At 40.1% G+C, this 27695-nt stretch overlaps 1 protein-coding gene across 8 annotated transcripts in view; it reads right to left on the reverse strand.

The window, feature by feature from the left end:
• The window catches only part of LRRC38 (leucine rich repeat containing 38), a 149245-nt gene that overhangs the window by 77135 nt on the left and 44415 nt on the right, over nt 1–27695 (reverse strand). For 5 of the 8 annotated variants that reach the window (XR_011135828.1, XR_011135829.1, XR_011135831.1 and 2 more), the window contains exons 1-3: nt 16231–17039; nt 3386–3453; nt 495–743 (exon numbers count right to left, since the gene is read on the reverse strand). Coding sequence is in view for 1 of the 8 variants with exons in the window: in XM_009669989.2 (XP_009668284.1) it covers nt 3200–3453; nt 16231–16858 (882 nt within the window). In the remaining 7 variants the exon portion in view is untranslated. Of the gene's footprint in view, nt 1–494; nt 744–1158; nt 3454–16230; nt 17040–27695 lie in introns of those variants that run through there. The other 3 variants (XM_009669989.2, XR_693441.2, XR_693437.2) reach the window with 3 other exon arrangements.

Raw genomic sequence — 27695 nt, forward strand, 5'->3', positions numbered from 1 at the left:
GGGGTTAATGCAGTCTGAGAAGAGCGTGCATACTCACTAGATACATCCACAGAAGCATCCTTTCATGGGAAGACTTCCCATTTCCACAAAATTAGGAGATGGGGTTAGTCCCACCTACTGCTGTGGAGGTAGAGCTGCGAAGATAATACAGCTTTCAGGCTGCTTACTTTTTCACCAGTTCTATTCATGGTAGAATTCACTTTTAAAGTTTTGGAGGGGATCATCATGGTGATCACTAGTTGGGCAACATTCCAGGAGGGAAATAATTCCTCCAAAGATTCCACAAGATAAGAAAAATCCCACTAAGAACTAAATCCAAGTTCTGTCTCATTTACAGGTAGTTAGAATTATGCAAAATCAATATTTATAGGAGGTAACTGCTGATACCTACAATGAATAAATATTGCTAACCTGATGAGATCAACACTTATTAATTATGCATTGCTCAGTAGGGGAAGATATCATGAAACTTTCTTATCTGGAAAATAACATACTTTGAAAAATCACTTTGATGTGATGGAGTATCCAGAATGACAGCTTCATAAATAAAGCTTTACTAAGCCTTGCTCTTCAGTTTGCACTGGATTATGTGGGTGTCAGCTTGGTCTGTTCCTTGCTGTTCTGAGTGGCACTTAAGTCCCAAATAAAATCAGTGCTTTCAGGGCTTAATGTTGGGTTGAACAAAAGCTACAAACTCTAAACCAATTTAGATCTTCATTTTGATGCACCACGGTAGGATGAACCTGCAAGTAAGAGCAGAACCTGGTCAAAATAGTTGAGTCTGAGACGTGACCTCTGCAAAATTACTAAGCCTCACAGGATAATGAAACCGATTAAAGGGTAGAAATTTGCTGAAACATTCACTGAAGACTCACTGGAAAGTTTGGAAGGACAAATCATTTGGCTAATTGGATACAAGTTTTGAATCCATAATAAACCCTGCATGCAAAAAAGTGTGACCCGGTTTCTTGTTCCATGACTGAACAATTTGCACTGCTCTAAATATAAAACTGTTGATAACACATCCGTATTTGTTGCAAAGGGAGTGTTCTGCATGAACTGCCCAGGGCAGCAACAAAGTTGTGTATTTCCATCCACACTGCAAAAACTTCTTTTAAACGATGAGAAAATCAGCCACAATTTTTCTTTTTTTCATAGCCACATACAAATAAACATGAAAGCCTATTTTGTAATTATAAATATATTTGTGTTATTTATAATCATGGCACTACACAGTGAAAATCACATCATTTCATTTTCCTTGAAAGAGTAAGAATAGTATAAGACAGTATTGATGTAGCATTATCTTTTTGCTGTCCCACTTAATTTTGTTTCAATTTTGTGTTTTCAGAAATAATAATCTTATGACAGTAACATTGAGTCAAGTTGAATAAACTGTAGAGCTATCACAAAAGTATATACTCTGGTCCTGGTTTTGACCTCAGCATGGTACAGATAAGTAATCCCACTGACGTCAGTGAAGTCACACTGATGTAAGACTAGAATGAGACCTACTGTATATCTTCTGCTGCAGCCTAACATACAAATCACTGTGTTTAGCCCAATATGGTGCTTCCCCTGCTGCATATTCTCAAAGCACTTAAAAAGAAGTCATTATGATCTTCATTTCATACGTAGGGAAACTGAGGCACTGACAGATAAAGTGATTTGCTGAAGGTCATCTAGCTGATTACTGTTAGATGGGGACAATACCCACGTGTTCTCATCCTAATCTGGTACCCTATCTACTGGGCCGTACTAATCCTTAATGCACAAAGTGAATTCCACTCCTGTCTGCCAAAATAATTAGCATAACGTATAGATACACGAGATTCGGAACTAACTCTCCACTGATGTCCATCTGTATTAACTGAGCAAGGCAATATTATTACCAAAGAGTGTTTTCTAAGAAATAATAGCATTGACAGTAGATAACAGATGTTACTTTTTATCAGATCTAATTTTACTATACTAGCATATAGTCCTTAGATTATTTATTACTACATGAGATATTACTTCAAGCCCTCATGGCTATTCTAGATAACACTTTAAATACGCAGAGTTTTAAAAAAATATTTCCATTACAAATATTTTAAAAATATACCTATCCTAAAAAGCTGTCCAGCACTATCCCAAAAATCTCTTGTAGTAAATGTCTTTTTTCATTTTAACAAAAATATCTACCGTTACATAGAAGAGCTCAAGTGTTGACAAATCTATAATACAGTTAGAAGTATCTTGGGGCCAGATTCCACTCTTGTTTATACAGTTGCTAATCTGGAGCACGGTGTTCATTTCAGTTGGATTACTCTCGTATAACCAAGAGCAGAATATAGCCCTTAGTGTTTTAAAATAATTAAATGGACTGGATTCTGCAATAGTTATTTGTGCCTAAGAATAACTGGGAAGGATTTCCTTTACTACATTGCATTTGAAATGTAAAATGATGTTATAGTTAGTACCATGACCATGAAAGAGGTGTCAGGCAGCTGCGGTACTGCGGTTGATGATTCAGATCTAGAACAGTATTCACTTATAGAAATTATTATTTTTTGCCTGAATGACACCTGCAACTGTCTTCAAACTGAGGATGAAATGTACATAGAGATCATCTGTCAAGAGAAAATGCCGCCAACCTTCCTATAATGCTTTCTACAATTCTAGGAATCATTTTAATTTCATTTTGTTATTCTGAAAGTTGACTGAGTTTACGAGAATAGCCTACTATTTTTCTCTAGGGAGGACGCTATTTTAAATTGTTTACACGCTTCCAGCTGAAATACTCCCATATAGTTAGCAGTTTCAAAGAACATTTACAACAATCTATTAAGCACTTACGGGAATCTGCAACTCATCAGAAAACAATCTGGAAACTGTCAGCCTTTCAAAACGCTGGAACCTTTTTTTGCCATTCCCCCTTTTTCCTCCAAACCCCAAATTTAAACGCAGTATTTGATTAAGCATCATAGAAATCAATCCAGTCTCATTGCATCAGGTTACATAGGTAAGCAAAACTGCAACAGTCTCAGAGGCAAACTGCAATTCCTACCCACGACCTTCATGAGATTAGATTGGAGCCTTATACGCTGATTTCATTTAATTCAAGTTTAAAGCTTTTACTCCATTTGTTTTCTTCCTAAACTTTGGATACTGATCTAGTAACTTACAAACCAAGGACATTTAAATATATAGACTAAGTTCAGTCATCGCTGTCGTCTTCATCATCATCGTCATCTTTACTGGGAGCACATCTTTGGAAGCAGTGAACTAGAGTTGCTAAGAAGAAGCTTGACAGAATAGCAGCAATGGAGACTGCAACTCCAGAGAAGATGATGATAAAAAGGTCCGTCAATGACAAACTAAATTTGCATTCACTAAAGCTGACCTCAGATAATTCATTCAGAAAGATTCTCCTATTTTCCACAGGCAGGGAACACTGGATTTCATGGAGACCTGCAAAGGAGAGGAGAGGGAAAAGTCAGAGGAATACTGATGAATCTTTCTGCTGCTCAGGAGAGAGACTGGTTAGCTGAAGAAGATAGCCTGAAGAAAATAGAATTACTTCTAGAATCATGAATTTCTATGCAATTCAGGAAATAATTGAACAAAATCTGACATCCTCCAAAGGCTGCTACATATGCCCCCCCAAAACGGCCTGTGGAGATTAAGTTATTTCTCCTTTAGCCTTTGGAGGAGATCACGGATGACCTGGGACTATGATTTTCAGGATTTAAATATGAATGTTGAACACGTGATGTATCTAAATCTGGATACCAAGAAACACTTCCCAACTACTGTATCTAAGCATGCATTCTGATTTCAAAATAGGGTAACAGGCAGGCACACATCAACCCTTCCCTCCTCCCTTACACTCCGACTTTCACAGGGGAAAATCCAGGAACACGATCCAGGTGAGAGACCAGACTCCTGATCTTGACAGCAAGGAAATCAGGGCCCTTGACCCTATGCTGCACACATGCCTGCAGCACACATTTGGAGATCAGTTTTCACAGAATCACAATAGCCTTGAGCTGGTCCTCTGCATGTATCACCTTTTACAATGTTTTTTTGGAAAGTGAACAATTTTCCTTTAAGAATGAGGATCTGCAAGATATTGCCTGGCGTTACTCCCCTTGATACTGCAGTTCCATACCTTAGTACCTTCTACGCTATCTCTTCCCAGGTACCAAACCACACTTTTCTTATTCTGATCAAAACCACAGGTTAGGTTTGACGAGTGCTTATTTAACTCTGTGATCTGCTTTCACCTCTTCTCTCTGTGTTATAAGGTAAGCAGACTGGCAGATATTATTCCTCCATGCATTATTGAAGAATGCCTGGGGCTGAGTTCTTTACAGTGAAAGCAAAAAAGTCCAAATTTAAAAACTTGTGAGATTATAGTTAGGTACTGGTCAGTAAAAGCACAGAAGTCACTGCACACCCCGGCTCCTCCTCCACGCACTGCAGGAGGGAAAAAGGGGATTGTATTAATGGGGCTTGGATGGAGCAAATAACGAAGTGAATTAACTCTGCATGGCTGTTAGCAAGACAGCTTTTCTCTCGCTATTGAGGATATGAATGTAAAGGGGAAATATGAGAATTGAGTATTAATGACCTGAGAACTGTTGCCGGTTTATTTGATACACGCTTCCCTTTGTCTGCTACTGAACACAGAACGGGCCCCCAGTTCTTCACTCTGCATTGTTGCGTGCACGCAGCGTACAGGTCATTTCTGCCATATCTCTACCGTGTAAAGCACTGTGCCACTTTGCATAAGGGACGCATGATGATAAGGTTTCCACTGCTTTTGTGAATCCCACTTGTGTTGTGGCTGAAGAGCTACAGTGTATGATGTTTTACTATTAGGCCCAGGCTGCTAAGGTTAGTGGTGCAAACCTGAATCGTTACCTGGATCCAGCCCAGCTGTTACGTTATGTTGACCTGAGAGGGAATTTCAGCTGATTTGATAAGGCACTCATCTAAGTCTACTAGCGACCTATTTATCACTCTTACTTGACCCTGTAATGATGATGATTACACTACATTTTGATCCCTAAAAGCCATCCCATATCTGCCTTATCTGTCTGAAGTTCTGCTGATTCCCTGTTTTTCATGCTCCTCTCACCCACAACGTAATACAAGCTGCCAGCAGAATAGCACAACAGTGCATGCCCAAGGCGGAACGGTTTCCTCTAGGCAAACTGCCACCTGAATACATGCTGCATTTTTTTCTCTAAGCCTGGCGCGTACTGGAGATGTGTGCCAGATGGCGAGGCAACTTGCTCTGCAGACCTTTGAAACCTCCTGCCTATGGACCTAACCAGCAAGATAAAGGAGATGCGTAGTTTCAAACGTCCTTTGAGATTTTCAGAAATCTGGGACTTGCAGTAGGCATAAATATCATGTCTTGTATACAGGCTGACATACTGGAGCACTCAAGTGCGTCTGTGACCGCAGAGGTGCTAGGGCAGGTACATATCATTACACTCGACTGCTTGTGATAGAGCTCTCTGTACAGAGCTTTCCATTGCAAGGTGAGTTAGAGCTGCACAGTGAGTCCATATTTTCTTTTCATAAACACTTTGGAATAGCCAAACTGGTCCAGTCCCAGGGAATACAGCGTCTAAGGAAATTCCATTTCAGTTGCAGCTAACAAATAAAAAACCAAATTTCTATACAACTTTGTTTCCACAAAACAAACCACTATACTAACTGTTGAGAACTCTTTTCACAGCAGCTGTGCCATTTTCACCACAGGCTGAAAGAAAGAGCATACCGGTGACCATAAACCACTCTACATTTTCCACTTCTAGCCAGTCGCAAAAGAAATTGTCTGATCTGTGAGCTTTTAAAATGATCTCTGTGCTGCAGTGGCACTAAGCAGCCTCAGTGAGCAGGAGCATCAGATCTAAACTAATATACTGGATTTTTGGAAGATAAGGAAGGAAACAGAAAAAGAACATATGAGACAGAGAGAAACGGAGACGGAGAGAAAATTAAGACTCCAAAAGGAAATGATTGTTCTAAGCAGTTTTACTTCCAGCATAATCTGGCTCTAGAAATAACTTAGCATAGTAGCATCTGCCAAGGACTCTAGAGAGGGATAAGTAAGAACCCCCGTTACCAATCACAGTTTTGCCATGGATCTAAACTGACCCTTTAGGCTTTGCTCCTGTTCCCAGATACTTTCACCTACCATCGCAGTGAACAGAATACAAACAGAAAAGAATCTGCAACATACCAAGTCACGCAGAGGATATCTTTTGCTGTGAGAATCAGTGTACTGTAATGAACTTGAGTCTGATTATAAAATAAAGAGAAGCAAAAAGCTCTTCTCCATGTAGCCGTGGGTACTGGAATCTAGGTCATGTTCTCAAACCAAATAGATTAGATGGGAATTTTCTACTTGCTTTATTCTCTGACACTCCAATGTGCTAGTTTAGCCTCAAGTTTCTGCAGAGCTCTTAGTCACTGAAAATAATAGATGCCAATGGGCAAATTATAGTGTCATAAACCAGGGCCAGTACAGAGGCCTTGCTAGCTCCCAGCCACAGCTTCACTCACCCAGTGTATGCACCATCTTCTCAACAAGACAGAATGAACTGACCTCTTCTATCCACACACAAGGCAGTCTGCTAAAATCGTGCTGGAAGAAACCTAGAGTGCCTGCAGAGCTCAGTGGAAGTGCATGTCAGCAACCGAGGGAGAGAGAATATTTATTATTCCATCCGGTTCAGTGAATTGGGTATTTTGCTGCACCGTAACACTGCTGCAAAAGCCAATACAGGAGTCAAAGGGAGTTCTCCTTTTGACTCCAAAGAGAATTTGGAACAGACTGCTTATTGGTAGGAGAAGCAAGACCAGCAGCTATATTCCTGGTTCCACTAGGAATTTCTCTCCCCAAAGTTAACGCAGTGCACATTGCACTACAGCTACTGATTGCTTACTTGAAAACACCCTAATACACAGCCCACATGCATATCTGTTTAAGATGATACACAAACAATATCGTTTCATCTGCTCCCTTCCACAGCAATATGTTACTTTCTTCACATTGTTTTAAGGTAGGTTACCTTTATCATTGTGAAGCTAGACTCTGGCATGCGCGGAGAACTGATGTTGTGTACTCCAACTGTCCTATTACACACGTGCCTAGAGGAGATGCCTAGAGAATAGAACCCAATTTTGTTCTTTGCTTGGGCAGAAAGTAATCCCAGGTCATCGTGCACCCTCTGCATGAACAGTGAATAGAATGGCCTACATAAAACGATGAGCATTAATTATAATTTTTTTCCTCTGGGTGATTCCACCACATATAGGGTGGCTCAATCCAATTACCTGTCCCCATACACAACACGTCTGGAGGATAAGATAATGCCATTAACTTTAGTGCTCTACTTTCAAATGTTTTGACCACTTGAACGGCATTGATTTCTACAGTATTTTAGAAAATTTTCCGTAAAACTCTGTTCAATTTACTCTTTAAAAAAAAAAAAAAGGCTTCCTGAAAAAGGGTGTCTCAAGGAAGCTTGATATTTAAATCTTGGCTGCAGCAAAAAAACCTTCAGTAATAATTACACATCTCTTATTGATCCCACAACGTGTTCAAAGATCCTGATTAAATGATTTTACATCTGATTGTGTAGAAGGACTACGCACAGGCCTACCTGTCTTGCAGAGTCAGAGGCTGAAATACGTTCCCTGTAAAAATGGAACTCTCAAAACGGATGCAGCATGAAACCAGTCTATACAAAAATATGTACAACAATTTTATTACAAATTAGTGAACGTGGACCTATGACAGCTCTGTAAGGCTCAGAGTTACGACTCTCCTGATACTCCCATCTCAACAGAGCACAAATCCCCAGGTACCAAGTTTCTTTAGTGTTCTGCTGGCATTTTGCAGCCGTGTTTCTCACAGGCACCACTTGGTCAGCAAGTTTCAAACACCACACGAGCTGCACCATTAATTGCATTACAATTGTCTGCTCTTGGATCTGACATAGGTTCTCCCTAGATACCTCGAGTGTTGACACATTGCGCTGTGACTTGTGCTTTGGTTTTACACTCCTCTAGCTAGAGAAAAGCAGCAGGAGGCATCACTTACCCCCGTGTTCACTTGACTCTAATTTGAAGGACTTTACGTGTATGTATTTCTGTCTTCACCTACTCCTAATACTTGGGATTTTTTATTACCTATATCTTTCATTGGAAAACTTCTGAAATCCATTATTACTTTAATACTACGGCCTTCGTCTGTTAACCCTCTAGAGCTGGGAAATCTTTCTTTTGGATGCTGATCTTAAAAAAAGAAAAATAGAGACTTCAATTCTAGTGGGCCTTCGCAGAGTTCCCAAAATACAGATATTAACTCCATTTTACAGAAAGAATAGCTTCCTAACATCCAACAGCATACAGTGGTATGAGATAATGCAAATGCCCTGATACGTATTGGAAACACATTTTGGAAAAATAAAGTGTTGGCAAGTTGTCTGATAGCACCAAAATAAGTGGGCTAAATATACTTGGATTCATTACAGTCTATATAATCATTGTAAAAGGACTTTAATATGCAATTTAACTTTTCTGAGAAAAGTAACATTGATATTTGCCCCTTTAGCTGCTCTCTCATGTCACACTGTAGTTTACAGAAACCTGAAATGTTTAAATGTGGCATTTTATTTCTTGTATGGTATTTTGCCTCCAGCTACCATTCTCTTCAGTCTACTTAAATGCTGTCACTAACGTTTTAGATGTATTAATAAGTAGTGAGAAAGGCATTGGCTCTGAAGAGAGATAAAATTTCATTAGAATTTGCCTCTAGCTATCAGAAGAATACGGCTGAAAAAAACAAAACAAAACAAAATCCAAACTGAAGCCTGTATTTAGACCCCTAAATAAACTCTCTAAGAGCCAAGTGTCCCAGAATCTCATAGATTAACATTAAAAGATATCTAGACGCTGAGACAAACTGTCAAATACAAGTTAAGGCTTAACATGAGAGGCCCGCCTCTGCAAATGCTGCCCTCACACACCTGCAAATACGCGAAAGAGGAAAGTACTCCAAAAAAACCTTAAGATGGAAGGCCAGTGGCAGTCAGATCACGTTACTGAAAATGACCAGGATACCACATTACATATTTACATATGAATATACATATAGAAACAGATCTGACGCGCTTGTTGGGGAAATCTTATTTCTGTTAGGACTTTCTGCTTGAACAGAATAAAAGCTGCTGAATGTGTGAGACGTCTCAGGGCTTTTGATTCCTTTCCGAAAACTGGATATTATGTTCTGTACTAGTGATGTGTTAGCATGTGCCTGATACTCAAGGAAGAACTGAACGGCTGTAATGGACAGAACAGTCTGTCCTTTTTAGCTGAAGCTTATTCTACTTCTATATTAGTACACGAAATTAAGGCAGTCTTCTCTACACAGTAGATGAGTAAATAGGTACAGATAAAGAACTTTAAGACAGGAGGCCCTACAAAAACATCAGTTGTTCCACTAGCTTTTAGTTACATTAGAAGGTCAAACGAAACTTGCACTCTCACGTGATTATAACGTTTTTTTTGAAGTCAATGTTTACCATTTTCAGGGAGCCCATAGGGGCTACAGCAAGGCCCTGGATTACTGAAGCAAGATGCTATTATGTTTTATTTGCAGAATAAATTTATTTAGTATATCTTAGATTAGAATGAGATTACAGAAAAATCTCCAGAAACAAAAGACCATCACCTCATCACAGAGTCTTTCAAAACCGGTTTGCAAAAATCATCCCATTAGTCTCACTACACTGATTCACTTCCAGACCTCATACGTGCTTTCTATCTAGTACTGAATTCAGTTTGAGTTTCCTGCTCCAGAAGGCTGCTTACAGTCTCATTGTCACCTGCTCTTGATTTTTCCTGCCTTTGCCTTCCCTCCCCTCCTATTCTTTTGCACAGACCATCTTTTCCTGGAAGCATGCCACTTTTTCAAAACTTACCTATGTATCTATCAGGGAGATACTAGCTACAGTAAGTCTTGAAACTCAGCTAAATAGAATTTGTATCAGTACTAGCATGTAAAAAAAAAAAAAAAACCCTTTGGGTCTCTCAAGGGTTTATCGAGTCTTGTGCACACAGCTTTCTAAAGTGGAGCAACATCTGAACAACGAAGAGGAAAATACGGTCCTAGTTGTGGCCTTTGTGTGGTCACGTGGGATTTGCTGCCACCAATGAATAAACGAACTTCCAGTGAAGTTCAGTGATTACCTTAGCTTAGACTACGACCCTACAAGGGGACCCAAGTTCTGTCTTCTTTGGGTTTCGGTTACCAGTTCTGCTAGTTCTGCTTCTAGTGGTGTGAATGTAAATGGAAGCATGTGGGAAGACAGTGTATTGACACTGTGCCAACTAATCCTGTCTATAACAGTAAATCCAACACTGAGCACAGTCTTTACCTAAACATGTGCTACTTCAATTTCAAACGTTCAAAACATTTCCTTTATTTCTAACAAAGGCAGCATAATCTATTTGGAATTTGATGGCTGGCCAATTCTGATTGAATTTTTCAAGTCCTTCTGGTAATATCAAGGCGCGCTGCTCTGCCCATAATAATGCTCAGTCTTACCCTCTTCACTAAAACCATATTACAAAGATTTTTAGCAATTTAATGGGAAGGGTATCAAAATCTATCATTTGTGCAGTGCATGGCAAGTGAAGTAGAATATGTATTAAATGCCAAAGGCTGAGAAAGTACCATTGCATCTAGTGATAAAAGCACAGACGACGACCGTTTCTTGCCATCCTAGAAACGCAATACAACTGCCTGAAAAGGTTTTTCATTGAAGAGAAAAGAAAAAAAGAAATAAAGGGAAAATGAGGGCAGGGAAAAATGAGGGCAAGATGATGGTAAGGAGACATTACAATCACACTCCAAGGAATAGTTAAACTCTAATTAAAAGTAATGTTAAAAATGCATTAGCCATTAGCAAACAAAGTCATACTCTCAGCTACCCAAAGTTCACAGAAGGTAAAAATCAGCAAAGACCTCTACAAAAGCACTTTAATTAATATGGCCATGTCAGATTGCTGGTATTCCCTTTGGTTACCTGAATTTTATCTGAATCCATTCTCTTCATCAAGACTAGATCCTCAGAAGGGTTCAAGAAATGCCTTCTGTGGTGTTACACGCTATAATTTTTAAATAGCATCTTTCTCACAAGACTTCTTCCCTCAAACCTTTTTGTACTTAAATGCTGAAATGGCAGAGCTAGAAGAACCTGTTGCACCAGCAACAACCTTTTGCCACATGAGCCTTGAGTTTCAGACAGTATCCCTGCAAAAATTACATTAAGGGGTGAGGCAACGAAGGAAAAGCACATTTTTAACTGAGATAAAATGGGAGATGGAACATAAGCTCTCAAAACAGAAGAAAGCTGTTCCATATAGTAGAAATTTCCAAATATATTTTTATATATATACACTGAAGCGGCAAATGCAAGAAATCTTAAAGTCACTCTTGGTCTTGAAAAAATGAAAGGCAAATTCCCTTTAACTTCACTGAAATCAAAATTTCAACACCTCATATCCAAAAGTTAATTAACTCAACTTGTAACCATCCTTCCCATCAGTACATCTCTTGCTTTTAGTTGCATTTTTTCTTAATTACTTCAGTCACAGGAGTCCAAACTCTCTTCCTCCTCCTCTGCTCTCCTCAATCCCTGCTTTAAAGAACTTCAGCCTTGTCAATCACTTTTGGTAAAAACCAAAGATGATGAAAAAGGATACTATGGAGCAAATAACATGCAAGTAGAGGAGAGAACATAATCACACACATCTCAGATACAAAGTTTCCTCGAATTCCTCAAATAGCATGTTCAAGACCAACCTAGACCTTTGTCCATTCACTTTTCATTCTGTGAGTTTGCATATTCCCTTATGGAGTAAAACCTTTCATGAGAGACACCTATTTTCTCTGAAGACCCAGAGAACTTGCCTATTTCCAAACATTTATCCAGTATTCTTGATCACCATGCTCTTCCTAATGGGAAGCCTTTGGTATATGTCATCAGCCACTATGCTGCCATTCAGGCTTACCAAGTGTCTATAAAATCAAATTCATCCCTGTACAGAAAGTCTTTAGAAGTTACACGTATACGGCTGGTTTTCACCCATCGCGAACACCTACGTCTTCCCTGGAAAACACTCTCTGTTATGTACTCTCCACTTAACACCATTCCACTTCACGGACTGTTCCTTTGACCACTTTTTTGCATTACACACATTACGTTTTTAATCAATTATTGACCAAATCAGAGGGTAGAAATGCAGCTTTGCTCTGCAGTATGATGAGAACTCTTTTTAATACCTTTTTACACATATAAAAACACATGTGACTTCTTTAAAGCACGTAAACTGCTGAGTTTAATTGCAAAATTTTCAGTGCAGATCCTTAGTAAGTCTGCCTGCATATCTGGCTTGAGAGAATATTCGCTTACTGCCAATTAAGGCTTTATTTTGAAATTTAGGTTGGATGAGCAAATGCTGGGATCTGTAAAATGATTCAAATCCCAGCTGTTTGTGTGAAGTGACAAAGTTGGATTTGCAAGGGCAGCACAGCTGGGAAGAGGCTTTACAGGCAGCTAGGCAGACAGGTCAGCATAAGTTACAATTTTACAAGCTTTTTCTGGTAGCATGCCAGAAAAAAATGGACCAGGCTTTCGCAAAATGACTGAATTGGAGTATGGCTTTTGTTCAGATCATTGAGTTCTCCAGAGGCCTGGACTGCAGAGATAGAGAGTTTCAGGATCAAATACTGAGATTTCAGTTCAGATTGACAAAACTATTCCTTTTAGTCAGCGTGAGATTTATTTTTCAAGACGCAAGGCAGTTTTGAGAAACATACCATTTTATCGCAGTGCTAAAATCAAAAGGTGGAACAGCGGCTGGGTTTAGAAAACGGTTACATCCTCAGTGATTTATCTCAGACACGCAAGCAGGGCACGTTAAACTATTTTTAAGTGCCGTTCAAAGTGAAGAATCAAAATTAATTCCCAGAACCTCAATCTATTTGTTAATGTTTTCCTCTAGGCCATTTTTCTGTTTCTTGCTACCATTTCTGAATCCTGAAGGACTACTACGCCATAGTAACGCTTGAAAATTGCAGCCATGAATCACGGTTCGGTCTTTAGCGGCAGCCACAAACTCTTTGGAGTGTGTTTCTTTCTTGCTTGGGCACATCCTTTCCTTTCTAATCCATTCTGAAGCATCCCAAGCCAGCAGAAGACACACATGACAGGGTATAGAGCCTTTAGGTTCTTTGCAGTGCCTTTGTACTTTTCATAAAAGGCCTGGGGATCACTGATGAAAATTACTGTCAGTCACTGCTCCGCATTCTTTCCCTTCGCAGTAAAGCCAGGCTACTAAATTTGCCATTTAAAGGTTGGGGAACTTCAGAGACTGTTATGGAACAGCTCTGCATTGTTAATCACAGCATATTCTCAAAGAATGTAAAGAGAAGAAAATCCCCAGCCAATTCCTCTTTCCATTAGTGCAGGCCACACAATGCAGATGTTTGAGCTGCTACAGAGCTATAGAAGAAAAGTATGTAGCCAAGATAAGTAAGCTTTTATCTTGGGGCCTGAAAATGCATCCCTTTCTCTTTTGCAGTGTTTCCAGGCATAATGCTTGCTGCCCTACTTATCTTGATGTGCTTGCTGCAAGAACACCCTTCTCTGTCTCCTGTCTTGCAGCAGTATCTTGAGGATGCCAGGGAGTCTGAATGCTGAGCCTTTAAGTGAGTTGCTCTTTCCCTCCCCCCAGGGAAGCTGTGATAGCCTCAGAAAGGCCAAGTTAATGCTGCTTTGGACAAGTATAACCAGGCAAATATGAAGGTGATTAGTTCCTGATGGGTGAAACATTTTGACATCGCTTCAAATTGTGAAAAACAGGTATAAAATTAAATCTTACCATTGTGATTTGATTGCATTTTACACTGACTTTCCAAAAGTTGCTTTGAAAAGCCCTCAGTTGCAGCCATTGGTTTTAAATTGTCATTGAGACATTCCTTCCTTTTGGGGTTTAGTCCTCACCTCCTTGAATAATGCTTTTCTTGTTTATTATAGGAGACAGTCAGTGTTTTTCTGGCAGTAGCTCACAGCAGGCAATGAAAATGCTGAGTTTGCACACTCTTCTGAACACATGCACTAAATGTCACTGATAGGACCGATTGCAAAGAAATCGGTGAACTTGCTCCCAGGAGTAAATGCAAAGCATTAGGCCACAGTGGGGGAAAACCTCTGATAAAAGAAATTAGCTTGAATATTTGCACCTTCCCTGTCTTCCCAAATCAAACTTTGGAAGATCTGGATGGACTGATTTTTTTTTTTTAAGCTATTTGGCTGAAATACAACTCCCATTACTTGGGATGAGATAAAATGCTATGAGAAAGAATCTCTGACCTTGGATGGCACTGAGGAACACTGGCAATACTATGGGAAAGCTTAAATCCCTTGACGTTTCCAGACATAAGTTCAGATAAGCCTAAAAACACTGACAGGGCAAAAGAGAGATGGGCTGTGACCGACTCTTTCAAACTGAACAGATTCAGTCTGGACAAAGGAGAAGGAGGTAGTTCATTAAAAGGGATGGAAAGAAGAGTAGAGTCAAGGGTCAGAGAAGGAAGAGAATACGATCAGATTTTTTGCCTACAGAAAGCTTGGGGAGCAAGGAGTTAAAAAATGAATGAAACGAGGTCGAAGAAGAGGTAAAAGGAATTTGATGTGAAGGCATGGGGAAACTGAATCGATGTTTGTCTCGGAGTTAGCATGAGATGGGCAAATACTTAGTACAGACAAAGAACAAATTTTAGCTAGAGCGCTGGAAAAAGCAGAACAGGTCCAGGTTTGCTTTAGGAATAGTAAAGACAAAAGTGGCAGCTGAGGCAGGCAGGAAAAAAAAAAAAATTCCTCAAATGACTTCTTCCTTCCTTCAACCAGCATGCTTTTTTGCAGCTAAGAATATTTAGGGCAGCCTAGATTAGTGTATTAAAAAAATGCAACCCAAGGTCATGAGCATAGGAAGAGCTTAAATAAATGATTACAGACTCCTTGGTGATCAAGAAAGGAGGAAAAAAAAAACCCTCTGAAATCTCTTTCTGGACTCACTGTGTTTTTCTCCCTTTATATCTAAATTCAAGTAAACATACAGTTCCTTGATCTCATCCTATTCTCTTGAGCTGCTCTTCCTTGGCCTTTTACTTCTCACCTTCGCAGAGACAATCTTCTCACACACAGCCCAGACGCAGCCCAATGATTTCACGTTGGGCGATCCTTTTTATATCCTCTGCAGCCCTTATAAACCTCCAAGCAGTTCGCCTTCTGCTAGCAGCTGGGTGGCTCGATAGCATGAGTTTATGCTCTAGTGCTATGGGAGGCATGAACTGTGAGGTGATCTCCAGCTAAAGCTGGATTAAGAGAGGCGTAGGGGTCAGGTGGGAAATGTGGAGCGGGAGTCTGTATTCCTCACATACGGCAATTTTAATACTTTCTCTCAAAGCTCATCTGAAAATTACCGACCCAAATATCAAGATAACAGGTCCTGCATTCAGGGGTTTTCCAGAGCCATTTTAATTGATTCCTAAAATTGGAAGCAATGTTATTTCAATTAAAAAAAAAAAAAGCCACAAACAAGCTGTGGAAAAGAGTTTCAAGCACAAACTATCACAACAAAATAGTTCTAGGAAAGGGTTGACAGCCACATTCAGACAAAACAGGGAATGGGGAGTTAACTCTTCCGTGCAGCTTTATAGAAGATGAATAAAATGGAAGAAAAATCAGTTCTCTTAAAGAGCTGGCACAGAATATTCAGCTGTTCAAAGGGCTTATTGTAGAAAATATATTTACCAGAGAGAAACCAAAGCCTGGAAGAGAATCAGTTTTGGGCTCACTGCGTTTGAAAAAGCTCCTTTCACTGCCTACGTTAAGTTTAGTCTGCAAATCAAAATTATTAGGGCTTGATTTTTAAATTTTGTTTCTTAACCAGGAGGAGGATAGTGCTGCCAAAAAGAAACCAACATCATTTTAACGGACTCATGGGTTCATAGCATGTAATTACAGTTTGACCAAAACGCCGTTTGGGTCACTGCAGGCAGCACACTCAGACAATTTGAGCAATTGACTCTTTCCCTCCGAGACACACGTACAAAGAAACATACATACTGCACTGTAAGCCACTGAGTTTTACCTTTCTGGAGCTTAGATGCATTCTCCTGTATCCAGCTGAAAAGATTGGCAAAGTCACAGTCACAGACCCAGGGGTTGCCCTCTAAGCGTATAGTCCGCAGGGAGGGAAGTGCTTCTAGAGCAGCCACATTTAGGCTTTGTAAGTTATTGTCATTCAATTCTAACACTTGGAGCTGTTCCAGGTTCTCAAAAGCAGCCTCATCCACATCCGCCAGGTTATTGTTCCCAAGGCTCAATTTTATCAGTTTTTCTGCTGATTTGAATATCCCAGCATCAAGCTGTGTTAAATTATTGTAGCTTAAGTCTAAATACACCAGTTTGGTAGAACTGCTAAAAGTGCCCTCTTCTAAAGAGGTGAGGGAGTTATTCCTGAAGTCCAAATAGACTAGATCTCCATAAAATATAAAGAAATCAGCTGGTATTGCCTGAATGTTGTTATCAGCTATAAGAAGTTTCCGTACATCCAATGGAAATGGATTAGGAACACTTGGGAGTCCTTGATCCCGGCAATCTATAGTATGGTAGTCCATACAGCTACAGACAGCAGGGCAAAAATGGCCCACGGGTAAGAAAAGCAGGCAGGCAAAGACAGAAAAAGGTAGAAGGCAGAAAGGAAAGCATGGCAACATCGTCAAGGATTCGAAAGCTGTGATGAGCACCACTCCTAAGAGAAAGACATTTTGCTCAGCTGAGTAGCAGTGCCTGGTACTTGTGTGTGTGTGTGGTTGTATCCAGGAGATCACATATCATCACAGATCCGATAGCAGCAGCCTGGAGAGGGGGGAGGGAAGAGGATGACTGAAGGAAAGAGGGAGGGAGGCAAATGCAAGGATTTACACTGTCAGAGAGTTATAATGCTGTAGAACGTAAGGGAAAGAGCGATGATTGGGCAAACGGAGGGCCTTTCAAAGGACTCCCTTGTTTCGTGAGCTAAAAAAAGCTGAGAGCCTGTTTGCGCATTTGCTGTATTTTCCAGCAAATCGGAAATCACACCTGATCCTGCCACTCTGACAGCAACAGCTCATGCTTCAAAAGCCCTTCAGGTAATGAACCCTGATGAAATCAATTATTTTGTTTCTTCTCATGCCCTGGCATGTACCTACAAAGCGATCGCTGCCCTACAGGAAAGCAGGTCAGGGGCAGGGAACTGGTTAAGCGCTAAGAACTCTTCTCTCCTTCATTTTAAAACGGGGAGCAGAAGAGCAGCAAGGGGGCGGGGGGGGGGGGGGGGGGGACTAAAGACAAGGAGCACTGACCTGTGCCGTTTCTGGATGCCTTCTCAGCTTTTAGTGACATGCATGTTCACACTATTTAAATATGACACTTACTATCTCTTAATCAAGAATGTAACCTACTGTAGCAACAAGGAATATGGTATCAAAGGTGAGTGGTTTTAATGACCGAAACAGCTACTTTCCAATATGGCACTGGTAATGTCCGCAGTGCCAGGTGAAAGCATGAACTGTGGGTCAGATCTTCAGTTAGTTAAAGTGGAATACATTTACTTCATTTTCAGGGGGTTGAAATATTTGACAATCAATCTGCCTGCCTCCCTTGGCACAGCAGAGATGATTTCGCAACACAGCATCTGTGTTTGTGACACATCCCCAAAACTACACCCAGAAAGATATCCTCTGCCAGCTGCAAGCTTAACTTTTAACTATGTCCCTCCTCTTTGTGCACATCCTGTAAACAGACAGAAATGGGACTCCAGCACTCGGGCCACATATCCATATATGGACCATAAGGGAAGATTTTCTGAAGATACAAATAGTATTTGCGTACCTAACTCCTGAAGGATTAGACCCCAGAAACTCAAATACCTTTGGAAAACTTATTCTTCGGTCAAAGAGAGGCCAGTAATCTCGATTTAGGGTCATATTTTGTAACTGAATTCAGACTTTCTTTCATCTAGGACAGGGTACGGAAACTTCCTTCTAAGACAGCCTATCCTCCCAAGATACCTGGAGTTAAATTTGAATACTGAAAGCAGTATCAGCCTCTCCTTCAGTAAAGATGTGACCCTATTTTGTAGAAACAGGATCCCCCTTCCCTCCCCCACTTATTTTTGTTCAATAAGGACCCTTTTCCGTATGCCAGGTGCTGCTGTGCCATTAGGTTATTTAGCACTATTACAGATGTAAGAGAGTTAGAGTCAAACGCCACCATAACACCGGTTTTCTCATTCCACCTACATTACACTGCAGAAGAATTTTGCTTTGGGTTATGTTTCACAATGCTACAAACAGAGGGAACATGCCCCTTCATAGGTGTGCACAAGTTTGTTTCCACCTACACCCTTTCTTGTTAGCCTCAGCACTTCGAAGATTGTGGTGCCAAAGGTGCACAACAGGAGCTGCGAGTGCCAGCCCAGTGTAGGGTACGGGATGAAATCTAGTTGGCAAAAGGGATCCTAGAGAAGATCAAGGCAAGCACAAAGAGGGAACAGTCATCACAAATGTGGAAGAAGCCAAGATAACACGTGCAACCGGGCTGTACAGGATATGTGTAAGTTCACACACACAACTGCCTGAGAAAGCCCTGCCTGGGGAACGTTTTCCAGCAGGCACAAGGTCACCTTAGTCAGCACGGGACTTAGTTTTAAAAAAAACTGTGGACCATAAGGAAAGAGCCACAGAGCCGCTAGGAGAACAACATGCCAGGAAGGTTTATGTCTTTGAACGCCTCTCTAACACACCTTGCGACTCTAATTCATAGGCCTTTTGAGCAAACCACCTTGAACCAGCATATAGCTCCCTCCCATAAATATCCTGGCTTCAAGCGTCTTTCATGTCTTGAATTACCTTGAACTACCCTTAAAACATCACCCACAAATAAATGGGCGCAGCTGCCTCTACAGATCACTAGAGTAAAAAAAACGTCCGGTTAAACTACTGCGATGATGATTTAAAATATTTACTTTTAAATTACGGAGGAAGTGGTAACTTATTAGATTGTCTCTGAATGAACAAGCCAAAATATCTCATCTGGTTGGGATTCATTAAATAGATGAGCATCATCAAGTAACTCTTATATTATTATGCCTATTTCGCAGATGGGAGACTACAGACAATAAACCACAATTCGTGAAAGATCCAAGTGCATGGTAGCGGCAGAGGCAAGAACGGGACTCAGCTTTCCTAAATTCCAGCTCTAACTATTGCTCCTCCTGTGAAAAACAGAACAAACCTTCCTGTTGCTCAGGTATATTCACTACCCAGTAGGGCAGGTGCTGCTAACAACAGAGCATCCTCTTAGCTTATTTTGCATACTCATAAATGCAGTTTGCAGTTTCTCCACAGAATCTGTGATTTCTTGAGATGTGGATGTGTGTGGATAGGCAGAAAACTAGCGATTACTATCAAGCTCTGGATCTCCTGGGCTAGGCATCCTCTAGGTTTGTCAAACATTGGCCCCGCTCCCAGAGCATCCAGCCAAACACCACTGTTTCACTTACAATGCATAACAGTGTTGATCTCCAGCTACACAAGACCAGCTGGAGTGCTTGCCATCACAGGCCGCCTGCCATTGTCTGACACCTTTCTTGTGCTGTCTTTGATTTCTGAGAGTTTCATCATGACCTCTCTTTCTCTGTATAACACTTCCCATTTCAGTTTTCTCTGGTCTATTCATTCCTTGGCTATATATACACACAGACATACATATATATATATATATATGTGTACACACACACATATATACATTCTATATACCTCAACTGTTTCTCTCATAGAATAGAAATTCTCTTTAATCTTTTTGAAGCATCATTCCCTTTCCAGACAACTCAGGCAATTCTGTATAGCTGAAAGGAGATTCTGCAAAGCTTGCTATCTAGTAAGATATTAAAGCTTTCCTTGTTTAATCTTTTATTCGCATCACGAAGATAGAGTAACCTGTGTTACTATATAAAGGGTCTAGTCTATCTGCTGAGTGCATAGCACCCTCTTGTGCTCTATAGGACACTGGCCTTTCTGTAACTACTCTGTTGTCTTATGATAAGCTATTAGCAAGTTTTACCGTACTCCTACCGTTTACCCATACTCTGAGCCTCATTTTTTCCTCTTCCTAAAGAACGCTAATTATTCCATGCAGAAAAATAAGAGATATGATCTAGTTGGTTTTCCTTTCTCAGGGGCTACTTTTAGAGGAGTGTATACTAAGACAGCAGTGCTGTCACAGAGCAAGCCTAACGAATGCGCAAATCAGCCCTGGGAAGGGAAGCTAATGCAACGAATAAGGAAAGTTCCCTGATCGCCACACTGTCTCTAAGCCAGAGGAGACAAGCTGCAAACCTACTGCGTGTTGCAGCTCCTCTGAAGTTTGAATTTCACTCCATGTGCATAGCTCTGTAATACCTTTTGGCTACTGTATGTTGCAGTAACTGGGATACTAGACCATAGATGGAAAATCATTTTTTAAAAGTGGAACTTCAGGGGGAAATGTTAAAGCACATCACAGCAGATAATGCACAACTTCAGAACTTTGTCTTTGGCCTCCAGTGACAATAAGCTAAAATACAGAATTGCTCCATCGGTGAGTATTCTCGGAAATAAAGACTTGTTTATAACATATGCTCCTTCAGTACTCCCTAGCAAAGCCCTCATCGCTTTATCTCTTATCATCCAAAATATATTTGCAGTACTAAATTTTAGCTCTTATAATTTTAAAAGAGCACAAACTTCCCAATTAGAAACTGATGCCAAACAAAAGACAAGGATACTTCCCTCCAAATGGATGGAATCTCAACTACCAGCCCATTTAGCTATCATTCTTGCTTCCAGGATTCCCCAAGGCAAGAGGGGCAAGACGGGCTTAAAAACGTGCTTGTAAAACAAATAGGGAAACAACTTCCTAGTCAAAGTAATGTGCAATGAACTTTCAGAATCAGGGAACATCCTTACTTTATCCCCTTTTACATCATCTAGCACACTGGAGTCCTGAACCTGACAGAAGCTACCAGGCAAGGTTATAATGCAATTACATCTCATAAAAAGCACATGAAAAAACAGGCTAGCTCATATAACCCTACAAAATAAGCATGGAGTTTTTATATGCCAAATCCTTTTGCAGAGGATGAGGAAGCAAAAAGAATTCATCTTTCCCTCCATTCCCCTCTCACTCAATAGTAACAGTCTTTGGATTAAGACAACATAAGGATCTGGCTACAAGTCAGCTTTCCACTCAAGATACCACCGGAAGTAGCCTCTAAAATAAAATAGGGAGTGATGTGCCACACTGGTCCCAGAATTTCAGATTGCTGCCAGTACCTACTGTATCCATGGTAATCTGTAGCAAAGTAACAAACACCACATTCATTTCATTGCTTAGTGCAGGAATACATAGTTTTGGAGAAGAATGGCAGGGGTTTCATCTTTCCTTTAGAAACTTTTAGCCCTCCACTTTAAAGTGCCCCAAACCTCCCGAAACAATTTGAGTAATGGAAGAAAAAGAAAAAGCAGTTAGTGCAGACATACATGAAGGACTCAGTATCTCATCCAAGAAATCATCACTTACAAGATACTGATACTGAAAATTGTCCATCCTCATTCATACTTGTGAACAGTTAATTCAGCATATTTTTCTGTGAAGGAAGTTATTATTCCAGGCATATGCTTCGATAAGTTAAGGTACATCTCATGTCCCAGGCTGCTGTACCAGGTACACTTAATGACCGCAAAGGGTTTTCCTCTTCATTATCATATGTCAGCAATGTGTCATGGGAACCAACGTTCAGATTTGAATGGCTAACATCAGCCGAACCAATTAATCAAACACTGAAGTCAAGTGCTTAACAGTAGCTTCTCTGAACAGAAATCCCGTTTTCTTTAGATATTTAACATTTTGGCTTTGGCACACTATTCTTCTGAGAAATATCTTCCCTTGCTATGACCAGACATGTTTTTAGGAATACAGCCAAGGGGTACCTTTGGGCACTTTTCCCTTTGATCTTGCATCTAAGAAAGACTGGAAGAGCAAAAGAGAGAAAGAGGCAATCTTCCTTTGTCTCTTATGACTTACGAGGAAATGGCAGAAACCGTGACGTGAACTGAAGCTTGTATTACACCTGCCCAGTCCTTCACTGCTGCTGCTGTGCCACTGGCAGGGAAATTGCATCCAAATTAATCAATGTGACAGCAGCAATGATTGAATTTGAGAACTTTAGACACTGCAGTTCAGCAGGCAAATGAGTCCAGCCAAACCCCATCAAAACACTTCTATCATCTGCTCTAGAGAGACTGTGGGTTACACAGACACGTGGTCACTATCCTATTAGCAGACCATTTACAATCAGTACAATCGTTCATAAGAGAAGGAAGACTGTAAACCATGTTTCCTTTCTCCCCCCAGGAAGCAGTTTGTAAACCAACCAGTGCAACGCAGTCAACTGCTTGCCCTCTACACGGTTTATATCCTGAGCCAGTATTAGTACAGCTTCAGAGCAAATTAAAGGCAACTAAGAGGGAAAATTCTCCCACTACTCCTAAGCCGTTGAGCAGAGATGTGGCTGCGTGTATTCACTGCTCTGAGATTTCCCAGGCCTGGGGAAACTGATGGGTTAACTCACCCAGAATAAAAGACAGGATCCTCGTTACAGGAAACCCACCCTCCTCATCATGGTATCTCCTCTGCCAGCTAAGACTGAGACAGATCTAGAGCCAGACAGATCTTTGGTATGAGCCAGAATGGCTGTTGTTATGCGTTACAAAATCACATGTGAAGCTGGTTTCAGGTTTCTTTGCGAACGCCATATATCCAGTCAGATTTACCAATGAGGCTGAAAGATCGGAAAAAACCTAGGAGAGACCAGAGACCTGAGACTCTCTGGAAGCTCAAGAGTTTCTAAACAGAAATCCAGCGTAAGATTTTTAAAGGAAAATTTGTGAAACTCACTGACTCGAGAGCAGCAATTTGGGTTGAATGCAACCTTCATATCTGAAACCCGTTTCGACCTGCTCCTATGTTTCAAGCACTGAAACTAAACAGAAAAAAGTCTGAGCAAATTCTCAAAGCCCCATCCGACAAAGTTTAATCCTGCTCTTGTGAAAAGTTAAGTAGAATGTGATTTTTAACCCATAAATGCCATTATAAATATAGCATTTGCTCACAATACGAGAAACAAATGACTCTGGGGAATCTCCACCAAGTATAAATCGTGTGCTCTACAGTTATTCTTCTTAAATTCTTCTACAGAGAACAACTACTAAATACTTTATCAAAGCATTCAGAGGCTCAATGTGCCACTGAGCAATCTGGCTGAGCAGAGGGTAATAAAGTATGACAAATGGTATATGTTCCGGCAAACAGAAGCAGAAAACAAGGTCTTAGAGGAAGGAAAACAGAAATGATTCTGGAATATCTGGGAAGCAAATCTCTGCTGTTCTAGTAGGAGATACATTGTGTTTATTTCTATTCTGTGCCACCTAGGAAACCCTTTGGAGAGTTCTCTTTGTTCTAACAAATAGCTTTGCAACAATTGAAACAGTTGATGGTTAATGTTTATACAAATTTTTCTTTTTTTTTTTTTTTTGAGTACAAAAACCCATCAGATCTTTAAATCAGCATGGTACAACAGAGAGTTAAAAAAAAAAAAAAAAGATGTAAAGATGTTACTATTAACATTGTAATTTTAATGGGCTGAATGTCCTTCTGAGACTTTGTGCCAAATTACATGCCCAGCAAGAAAATAGTTCCATTTACAAAGGCACAGCTAGCTCAGTTGGAGGGCAAGGTCCTTCTGACAATTCCTCAGTCTGCTTTAATACAGAAATTTCATTAACAGAGACATTGCAAGATGCCTTGGCTATATTAAATTAGTTTATTTGACATGAAACAACCTAATCACAACAGGAGGAAAAAAGGCTTCATTTTTTTTTTCCTACAACATAGGAAAAAACAAGACAGTCAGATGTACTTACTCCCCTTCTCCCACGCTGACCACTACTGCACACTTTTCACTGGTTTAAACACACAGAAAGCACATTTGTATCAGTGGGAATTCCAAGCATCAGATGAGTGACAATGAAAATAATTACTATAAACCTCCAGGTTGCCCTTCACCATGAAGATGCTTTACAAAATTATAACTAAAGTGCTTAAAAGCTCAGACCGTACTTTCAAAATAGGGCTTGAAAACTACCCTTTCAAGTGCATTGCATGTTCATTAAATTCTGTGCATCATCCCCACAAGCATGCGATCCCGTGTCTTACAGATTATTTCTGACCAACTAGCTTTCTGTAAAGTGATTACTCCATGAAAACACATCCATCGCCGCCAAGGAACAATGAAACACTAGTTTCAAACTGAAAAGGAACATCAGAAACTTGCATTATGTTCAAACAAAAATAAACTGACAGAAAAAGGGTGCGCAGATATACATGTGTGCGTGTGTCTACACGTGAACAAAAATACATACCATCCCCCCTCCCTCCTTTTTTCCAAATCAAATATGGGTGCCCAGAACGGGCAACCCGGTGGAAACAATTCAAAATCGGGCTTAAACGCTTTGTAGAGCTCTTTTTAATCAACGCATCTCCCAACCTTTTTAATGCTACATTAAGAAAAACTACACCGCCTTTGTAAGTGCAAGAAATCCAATTCTTTTATGCCCACACGATAAACAAAATCAAACAAAACAGTGACAAAGATTCTTGAGCCAATGGGACTGAAAATCCCCTCCGAGGCAAAGGACTTTTCTTCACCTTTTAAGTAAGAAATAAATGCTACAAAGGCCTGTACGTTTTGCAGAATGCAAAGAATGTTTGCAGAATAACTTGCAAATTCAGTTTAGTGATCAACGTGTTGGTATAACTGAAGCATCTACAGTCCCGTTCATGATAAGTGATGCTGGTCATTCACACGTCTTCACTCTAAAACGATCCTTCTATCCTCTTACAAGTTCCTCTGGCCATACGAAAGTATAGTGCCCCTTAGGGAACGCAGCATGGTCTGACTTAATGTCTTCTGACATCTCGCTCGCCTTTTTAATAAGATGGGTGAAATGTCAGGTGAAATTAAATCAATGAGTGCAGCTATCCCCAAAAGGGAAATACCTGGGGCCTTGTAAAACTGCCTCTAGCTTTGTTTTTTAAAAATACGTTGATAACCAATGCTAATTATTACAATGACTAGCTTTCATAATTGGTTCAGAAATTACTTATCTCAGCAACTAGGATTTGGGGGTACTCCTCTGGTACTCAGTGACATAACCTCTAGAAGTTTATTACGCTTACATGTTGAACTAGTGTGTTAGTAATCGTTAGTGCTGCTGCTCTAATGTTTAACACCAACTTCTTTTAGCCTACAGGCTGATACTGCAGTGGTATATAGTTTTCCATACTACAGCTTTGGTAGTACTCTTCATTTTGGGAGGTGGAACTGCATTAGTGTTTGGTTGCACAGCTCTAGCATTCAGTAGTTGCACTACACTGCGACAGAGAGCTACTGTGCAAGTGCAACCCAGTGTTTTCTGTCAGATGGCATTATCTACCCTGCATACACCATCTTAATTAGTGTTCGGATGAACTCCTTTATACATCCGCTTATTCATTCTTTTAGAATTTGTGAGGAGGAGTGGCTGTCACTCTTCAGAGATTTTAAAGTTGAGAAACATCAGCAAAAGAAGGTGAAGCTCAAAATTTCCTCCCTGAGGAAAATTAGTGAAGTTAGCGGCCAGCAGGAGCCAGAGCGTAGTTGCCAGCTACCACAGGTGTATCTCTGGGGCTGTTCTGTGCCGAATTTTTTGCAGGCACTGTCAAAAGTAAACCAAATCTCACACAAGGAGGTTTCTTAAATCTCTTAGATTTGAATGGCACCCAGCAGAAAAAGGAGATTTGTTTACAGCTCTTATAAATTTTTCGGGAAGCAAATGCCAGAAGATGAATATGGTAAAAACATTTTTCATGTGGTAACATGTGGAATGTATTATATTCTCCATTTTTGCGGGCTGTGCTATAAGCAAAAAGATATTTTTAGGGATCATGGAACAGCTGTAAATTAAAACAGATGAGTCAAATATGCCCAATAAAACATTTTCTAACAATTAAAATAAAATGAAAAAATTAAAAAAAAATCTCAGCTGATAACAAGAAACAGATTAACAGTGTTTTTCAGTTTTTAACCAGAAATTGATTTTTTTTTTATTTTCTACATATTTTTTCTCAGTATGATAACACATTGAGTTTTCCAAAATGTCAGTTCCCAAAACTAAAGTTCAGAATTTTCATACCATCTAAGCAGATAATGAGCCTTTGATTTATTTTTTGATATGATCACTTACATGAATTGCTTCTCCTACATGTGTTAAGTCTAGCTTCCTACTTTTTCTTTTTCAATGCAGTTTTGTGTTGAAAAGAGGAAGATGACTTGCAATTAACTTCTCAGTAGGTGCACAAGCAGTCCAGTTATTCAAAACTACCAGAAACAGTGCCGTATCAGTGTCAAACATTTATGTGAATACCACGGAGAAAGGCATGGAAAAAGCATCAAGGCATTGATAAGTCAGCTGGGCAGTCCTCCTTACAAGTTACCCTCCAAGAAGCCATAACTTAGAAGTATGTTTGGAACTACTAGCAAAGACAGTTTTTGATGATGGTGGGAGGGAGGAGCACTTAGTTTAAAATGACTTCTTGTTATATTTTATTGATTATATTGATATTTTTGGGTCCCCAAAAGGGAGATTTATTTCCTCCAAAGCTACAAGAAGAGTTGCATGTTAGTCTCCTCAGGCTACTATTCCACCTCGGAGACTTGCCATGTCTTCCAAATGGAATTTGCTAATCGCTTTCTCTCCGCAATCTAACTATGCTTTCTCCATCATTATCCTCCTTTAACCCTACTGTTTCTGCTCTCCTCTCTGAAACTAGTACGAGTCCCACCTTTGGGAAACAGCATCTCCAGCACCTGTGTTCATGAGCATAACATGATAAATTGTTTCTAATGGAACAGAATATTCTGCTGCAAAATAAGCACTATTTTTCCTAAGGGCTATCAGGAGGCCACCCTTCCAGATACTGGCTGCACCTAAATCAGCTTGCACTGTTTGATGAAATAGGATAGTAGCAAACAGGTGACAGTGGATCCTTATTTGGAGGCTTTAATAGACATAAGTGCCATCTTGGGACTCCACTTTACACATCCGTTTAAGCAACCAATGCAGTTAATCATTTTGAGTAGCATCCTGTAGAATGCAGGCTCAGTTCAAAGCATCTCAGGGACTTTCCAGACGTAGGCACCCAAAATAACTAATTGCTTTAAAAATATTTGGGCCTCCAACATCAACTGGAAGACCTCATAAGAGCTACCAGGTATTGCATGCTATTCTGTGGGATGGTCAAATGAAAACAGTTACAAGCTGTACCACTGAAGTGTTTAAATAACTCTACTTTTGGAGTAAAGGAAAAAAGTCATTCTAGATGCGCTTCTGATGCTCTTGAAAACAGGAAAAAAACAAAATCACTCAACCTACA

Source organism: Struthio camelus, chromosome 21 (genome assembly GCF_040807025.1).
Source record: "Struthio camelus isolate bStrCam1 chromosome 21, bStrCam1.hap1, whole genome shotgun sequence".
Taxonomy (NCBI): Eukaryota; Metazoa; Chordata; class Aves; order Struthioniformes; family Struthionidae; genus Struthio; species Struthio camelus.